Source organism: Perkinsus marinus, assembly GCF_000006405.1.
Source record: "Perkinsus marinus ATCC 50983 genomic scaffold scf_1104296936226, whole genome shotgun sequence".
NCBI lineage: Eukaryota > Perkinsozoa > Perkinsida > Perkinsidae > Perkinsus > Perkinsus marinus.
Genome location: NW_003214196.1, coordinates 3883 through 11267, shown reverse-complemented (window position 1 = coordinate 11267; position 7385 = coordinate 3883). Strand labels below are relative to the sequence as shown.

Here is a 7385-nt window from a genome sequence, read left to right as displayed (position 1 = left end):
GTCTTAGGCTTCGGTGGCTCAAATGGGCAGGTGAGAATGCCTAATTGGGACAGAAGTGAAATCTACTGGCACACTTGCACGAATTCCCACAAATTTTGGCGTCCTTAATCTCCTTCGGCATTTGGGGATGGGAGAACTCCTTGTCGATCACAATGCCATTGACTAAACAGGTATCTTCTAATCGGCCGCCAACCTTGCCCTAAATCCCATGGAAGTACTATCACGGGCAAGACGAGTGAACAGCACTACCTCGACTTTGATAAGATCGAAGTTGACGTCCTTCCGCTCCAAGTCGGCAACCGACAAGACAGCGTCGGTAGCAATCTTGGCCATCTGGGCTTGTCGAGAGGACACTATCTACTCAAGAGAGCCTGACGCTAGAAGGATCCTTCATTGACAGTACTTTAGAGCCCAGCGCGGTCATAGCAGCGTGGTGAAGCTCCTCGTTATCATTTTTGAATATATCGACCTAAAGCACCGGGACTTCACACAATGTGTACTTCCTCGGACATTACCTCCTTGCTGATCTCCTGAACACGTTTGATGGCGACTTCACAGGCCTTCTCGAATCCATCAGCGATTCGCAGGGGATGGATGCCCATCTCGAGGAGCCTGATAAAACAATCGGATGAGTTTCGGCAGTAGTAAGCCAGCTCGCTCACTTGTTAGCTTGTTCGAGCAATGCACCAGCGATGATGACGATGCCAGTGGTACCATCACCAATCTCGTCGTCCTAAACATAAACAATATGGAATAAACACATTACAGCTCTTTGAGCCTACCTGGCTCTTCGAGAGCTCGACCATCAACTTAGCCACCTGATTCTCCACTTGCATTTTGTCGAGAATTGTGGCACCATCGTTGGTAACAGTGACGTCACCATCAGGGCCGACGATGATCTTGTCCATGCCTACCATGATGATCACGGTTATCAACTTTCCCGAGAAAAATTGCACTCACCCTTAGGGCCAAGACTTGTCCGGATGGTCTCAGCAACGCTCCGTGCGGCAAGGATGTTAGCCTGTTAAAGAAGAAGTTGCTACGTCTGCTGATGAGGCGAGGGTCTTACCTTCTGAGCATCCAACCCGGTGACTCGCTTTTTATCATTCTGATCTTGCATGATCACAAAAGGATTACCATACTCGTCCACGGCGAGTTGGCCCACTGGGAGACCACCTACGAGAAGAGAGGTCTACATGAGCCTATATGCAATGATAGCGATCTCCGATCGAGCCTACGAGTTCATTCCTTGGCACGAAGGCACATTGATTCATGCGACAGACACTAAAATGATTATATCCGCATCTACAGCCCCTCCCTTGCGAGAAATGATGAATCCTCAGTAACTAACGATTCATTCGTCGGGAATGGACTGTAGTCTGGCGACAACTCCACTCTATACAACGCTAAGAGTTACTATAATGCCCATGAAATATGACGACCAGCGTTAAAAGGTTTCACTTACTTGTCCCTTCGTTGATTGATGCCATCTCCAATAACAAATATCTCCCCCAAAAAGTGTTGTGCCGAGGGGTGAATGCAGCGAAACCGAAATGGAGACGGAGCGAAGCTTTGCACGTTTGCCAGTTTTTGGCGAATTTGCAACCACAGCGACAACATCGGCATATTCTCATCTTAGAGAACTATGCTCAGTAGCACATGATGGAGCAGGTTGATGGTCAATATAGAACTTCGATAAAGCCAAACACGGTATTCGGAGGAGTTGCAGAGGGAGCGCTTGTTAGCAGTGCCGGATCTAGCCGTCAGGGTTCAACTCATTGTGCTGCTGCCCCGAGCCCGGATGAATATGTGATTGCCTCGTCAACTGATTTGGATATAGAGTGGTTGATCCTACCAGGCTAGCTCGGACTCTAGATTCGAAGCACGACTTCACTGTGCTGGTCATGGCTTGGTACTCGAGCGAGCGTGATCGAGGATGTAATAAATTATTACTAATAATGATGCAATCTCAGAGAGCCCGATCAGCAAAGCGGAGTCATCATTTCAAATCGTCTTCACAACACTGAAGGATTCTTAGATTCTGACAGGGGCTTTGGCAATGTCTTTTTCTCTGGGGATTCGGGAAACAGTGCCCGCAGCAAGTCCGAGGGATTTCCGTACATGACTCATGTCCTGCAATGTTGCTTCGTGACTCACAAGGTGATTCAGAACGACCATTTTCTTCCTTCCGACCTCAGACTCCCCTTAACTTATATTACAGCGAGTCACTGATATCGAAGTTGCTAATAGCAAAGCTCAGGGGATGTTTGTATTGATCCCATACTACTGATGGGCCGCCCACTTTGAGCCGTCTTATGGGAGAATGCGGTATCGTTACCAAAAGACTGATCGATCGGTGACTCATAAACAAGGACGTGACTATGAACTGTGATTCCGTCCACTCGTCTATTCATGCGTGAGTTCAGTAACTCCCATCAAAGGAACACAGTAGCATCAGTTGATATACAACTTGTATAATACAGGGGTCATGGATATTCTACTGGCGGGATGACTCACAATGCTAACCGAAGTTTTGCGGCTCGCCTCACGATGACCTCGCATTCGATAACCTGACCAAGCAAAACAGCAAAACTCGAACTGGAGATAATAAAGGATCGAATGAAAACTCACAACGGTGCCACTTGTAACTGATACAAATGAGGATCGATCATTCGTCAGTAGACTATCTGGCATAGTGGTAAGAGAAGGCCTTCCCATGTAGGTATCTGTCATCACGTCACATAATCTCTCGCAAGAAGCTACTTGGTCTCACGTAGTGCATCTGTCAACCGACTGAAACGGCTACTGCCAATGGCTCTCATAGTCTGACAGTGAAGACGATGCTCTCCGGGTTTCGTCGGGAGGGGAAGCAAACCGTATGATACTGAAATCGATTACTCCCTACGGATGACATGCTTAAATCCCACAGAGCGATCCTCCAGTTGAACTATTTCCCTCAGAGCCACCAGCATCATCGACGGCATAGACCAGCACTTTCAGAATCGGCCATGAAGCTATAGAATTGAAAGCTAAGTAGAGATCCAGGGGATGGTTCCATACATACACCGACGTGCCGATAAGATGACGGCTGTGCTGAAAAGGAACGTTGTCCCACAAGTGAGAGCATATCTCTGCCGTACATCACGATAGCATGTCTGAGTTTGTTCCGACCTAAGTGTTTGACTACTGATCGGCATCCAACCTAACTTCCGGCATTTGCCCAACCACTGCTCACCTGACGAGAGTATAACTTTGATAATTGTCACCTTTAATTGTACCAGAGTCTTCCTCGTTGGCTTCTGTGCCGGGAAAAACAACTGAGAACTCGACACGAAGGCCTATGGACGACTTGTACGGTCCGAAGTCGAAGCCATGGGAGATCTGACCGATTACCACGAGCTCTCCCTGAGAAAAAAACTTCCCTCAAGCACGGTCGCGTGAATGATCTACCTGGCAGTCTCTGTTCCGGAGATATGATGACTCTCCGCTCGTATCCACCATACCCTTGGTGAAGGATGTTGTCGGTGGGAGCGAAGATCCTTTCTCCTGAGCCTCGGCCTTCCCCTCTGTCGACGATGTCATACAAGAGATGGAGATAATAGAGATACAAGAGATAATGCCACTGCTACTCGCAATTTGCGAGTCGTAAACACCCAATTAACGAAAGCAACTAAGATTCGCCGAGACGCTGAAGACTAAGAAAATATTGCTCTGCGTGGCCACATTGTGGGTCATCCTTGTAAGCCGCAATGTGAATCATCAATATCGTCCTTCATGGTTACTCAGAGTAACTTACTCTTCTTCAATTCCATGCTGCTTCGACACCCGCATACACAAGCAGCACGGATTTGACGTGAGGACTTCAATAACACGGGTGACCGATTTTTGTGATATAGTGTCCAAAATGGACAGAGAAAACCGAAATGACTAAACGATAGAGATTTTTGCGTAGATTCAGATTTAGTAGTTGGGTTCTTTATCTTGCACAGGTTGCAGCTGCTCACCGATTGAGTCTTCCCTTCCACAGTAAATTGAGTATAGTTCCTCGCTCACTTCGAATTGTCGATTCTAGGGAAGGCCGCGACACAACTAACATATACATGTACGTAGCTTGGGCCCCAAGCTCGCACCCCAAGCCTTGGGGTGCGTGGACGCAAGGCATCATCGCCCAGTACCTACAAGGGGAGATTCGCAGCACATGGTAGCAAATCACCAACACACGATAAAGAGCCATCATCGCGAGCACCTTGGACAGGAGATCTTCTGAAACTGCGAGGGAGGGACTGAATGCAAACCACAGTGGTTTAACCACTTGACAAGTGGTTTGCGCGGACCACTAGCGGAGTTCGAGCAGGGAAAGCATCGATATCCATTGCAGAGGGAGTTTGTCAGCTATCCTTGTTCATCATAATTCAATGAGCAGGTAGCTGAGTAACCAGACGGTAAAATGCCCAGCCGTTCGGTGGGAAAAGGCTAGTGCCTGGTTCACTGACCCACATTAGCGAGCGATAAAGGAGCCTGAGAGAGGAGAAATCCGTTGCGATCTCTTGGGCCGCGAGAGACGCTCCGGGAGCCTGGCTTCCGCAAATCTTTCGGGAGCCTCTCGCGCCTTTGGCCTGGCTGGATCTACGCACAGTGGTATTCTGCCCGACAACATAGAAACTTTACATGTTTGAAGACCCCCGAGCAACGCAAATCCGGCAAGAGAAGCGGTGAGTGCCGCGTTGGCGGATCGATGCCGCCAAGAAAGCTCGAATAGTTAACAGTAGGCTGAATAGGTCGTGCATTTTGTCCTCCTCAAATATTCCCAGCGAATAACCCTCTGAGCTTTTGCTCTGGGATATGACAACCACGAGTTGTAATAGGAATACCGTTGGTGCAGACTCTGCTATTATGTCTAGCAGGCAGAATAGCACCTGTGACGCACGGTCACTGAACGTGACAAAGAGATATTGGACGACCAGCAGTGTTTGTTTGAATGATACTTTAGTTACGATAGTCGACAGAATTACCACGACAAGTACTGTACCTCTGTTTCATAAAGAACTCATCGAGTGCACCATTCGCCCACTTCTGCAAGGACTCGCAATACTGTGCCAATGGATATAGGTGCGGGAACAAGACGGACTCTACACCCACTGTATCAGAATCGATTTCGATATAAGGCTTGAGTCCAAATGTTTACACCCTGCCATTTTCTGTGAGCATGCTTCATAGGCGACACGGACAAGCTCATTGGTACACCCACGCCTACACAACTCAGTCACGCCCTGCCAAACGGACACAGTTTACGAACGATAGCCCACTCCTCTGCATCGTTGGAACCAGCCAATTCGCCAACCCTCTGACTAGATATCCACACGTGTTCAGTGGCGAGATCAGCCGTCGTAGGAACTCCACAAATGGCTCTACCCTCGAGCTGTCATCTATATTGTAGGAAGTATCCTGGGATGTAATTGTAATATAATGATTATATCCAGGTTCTGGATTTCAGAATATACGTGGACCCTATCGGCAACTCTCATGGGTGTGCACCATCAGATAGATTCTATCTTGATTACATAGAGGTGCTTGACGAACATTCGCCACACCCAGGTACCGGTAACTTGTCGTCGAACTCGGCATGGAAAGACAGAGCTGCATAAGACATACTTTTCAAGAGGAATTCGCGCAGTATTCTATCAGTAATACTGATAGAATACTGCGCGTTGGTGGTTCGAGTAATATACTGATTCAGTATATTACTCGAGCTACCAACCCCTGGACGACGTTGCGCTTACTACAATGAACGGATATTATAACGAACACCGTTCTGTGCATGACCATTACAGTCAATGAGGCTCATTGAATGAGCACTTCACAATGTGAAGTTCACCTAGTCAGGCTGCGAGCTGACTGAAGTGTGATACGGATACAGTAGGCTGTTCCATTCAGTACGCGCAGCGATTAATTTCAACGGGCGATGTGAATGACTTTCCCACGCCGAATTCGCCTCCGACTACTACCCGCAACAAACTTATAGACTTGGTTGATCTGGTTTTGTCTAAGCTCCCATCTCTCTGTGAATTTGCGATCCAGTTGTAGTACACGATTGAATAGTCTGACACAGGACATAATCAGCACAGATTCAACTTGAATCATTCAATCGACAACTCACAATTCTCCGGTCAAATAAAAACAGTTGTTGATCAATCCAAGCGAATTTCACACCGAGTTGAGAAGTGTTACCGCCAGATCTAATTGCCAAACCTAATTCATTTTGTCACCGAAATTGAGAATATGGTCAATTGCGGCTTGAAACGCGACATCTTATTTCATATAAGATGTGGTACTTGCTCATAGCAAGTTGCTATGTGGGGACTTTCTATGAAGGGTATACACGGTCGGACGATGCTGGTCGGGAGTTCCAACCAGGAGACTTGGTATACTCGGACGACTCATCTGAGACGAGAAATATCATCACTTACTGGGATCAACTTCGTTCCTAGCAGAGAGACGCCGCTGCTCAGACTCATGCCAGAATGATAACAATTGTTCTAGTGGAACATGAAAATGATCTCGGAGTATGGCGACGATTGAGAACTATCACAGTACTAAGTCCGCAACGTCGAACCAAGAACTGCAGGAGGAACGAACGCATTTCAAGTGTGGCACTTCATACAGGGTTAATCGTGGTTCTGCAGGTAAACCTCCTAGGGTGACGTAACGTCATTGATGTTCACCTCATTAAGGTGACCTTAATAACATTGATCTGCTACTATCATGGTTGATGTTCACCTCCCCTTGATACCTATCAGCTATCAGCTATCACTCGACACTTGATACCTTTGGTATCAATGATACTGATCGACTGATAAGTAACCATCACGGATTAATGAAGACCACTGTTAGGTCTTTGTTGTGCTGCCAGCAATGATAAATTTACAGTTCAGAATTCTTCAGCCAAGAAACATCATCATTGTTATCACGAATATCATCTACTATACTTGTAAATTCCCAAGTAATCCGGCTTGAAATGCCAACGGATAAATAAAGTAACGAGTTGTAATGAGGTACACAGTGGAGGAGTCTAATGTGGTAATTTGAATAACCGCCCTTGTGTAATATCGTTTAACGTAAGAATGGTTACCTAGCCGTTCCAGCATGGCCTGGCCAGGCTGGGGCTACCGTATGTCAATCACAGTTAAGATGCATTGCCATAACACTACCAACTCAAGACTATACGGCAGTTTACTTGCATGCAATACGAAATCCGTGAAAATCAGGCACCGCTAGCCACTGCTGACTCCATTGTGATCGTCTCTCCCACCATCGACTGATGAATCTTAGCTCTATGCAATTCATCATCTTCTTTGCCGATCTGAACCAAACCATACAGGATGAAG

General features: G+C 47.0%; 3 protein-coding genes across 3 annotated transcripts in view; all 3 read right to left on the bottom strand.

Moving 5' to 3' along the window:
- Nucleotides 1-1490, bottom strand: part of Pmar_PMAR016217 (t-complex protein 1, alpha subunit, putative) — a gene marked incomplete at both ends in the record, with an annotated part of 1982 nt that extends 492 nt beyond the window's left edge. The window contains 10 exons of the mRNA XM_002783745.1: nt 1-40; nt 91-199; nt 250-357; nt 404-469; nt 516-612; nt 663-733; nt 783-910; nt 961-1021; nt 1070-1176; nt 1466-1490. The exon at nt 1-40 is cut by the window's left edge and continues 4 nt beyond it. Of these exons, the coding sequence (XP_002783791.1) occupies nt 1-40; nt 91-199; nt 250-357; nt 404-469; nt 516-612; nt 663-733; nt 783-910; nt 961-1021; nt 1070-1176; nt 1466-1490 (812 nt within the window). The remainder of the gene's footprint in view (nt 41-90; nt 200-249; nt 358-403; nt 470-515; nt 613-662; nt 734-782; nt 911-960; nt 1022-1069; nt 1177-1465) is intronic.
- Nucleotides 1491-2513: 1023 nt separating this feature from the next.
- Nucleotides 2514-3582, bottom strand: Pmar_PMAR016216 (hypothetical protein; the record flags this gene model as incomplete). The annotated part of the gene is made up of 4 exons (XM_002783744.1): nt 2514-2570; nt 3141-3235; nt 3267-3405; nt 3451-3582. 4 exons carry the CDS (start codon nt 3580-3582, stop codon nt 2514-2516), a joined length of 423 nt encoding a protein of 140 aa, XP_002783790.1.
- A 3679-nt stretch (nt 3583-7261) lies between these two features.
- The window catches only part of Pmar_PMAR016215 (replication factor a 1, rfa1, putative), a gene marked incomplete at both ends in the record, with an annotated part of 688 nt that continues 564 nt past the window's right edge, over nt 7262-7385 (bottom strand). Inside the window, one exon of the mRNA XM_002783743.1 lies at nt 7262-7360. Coding sequence (XP_002783789.1) covers nt 7262-7360 — 99 coding nt within the window. The remainder of the gene's footprint in view (nt 7361-7385) is intronic.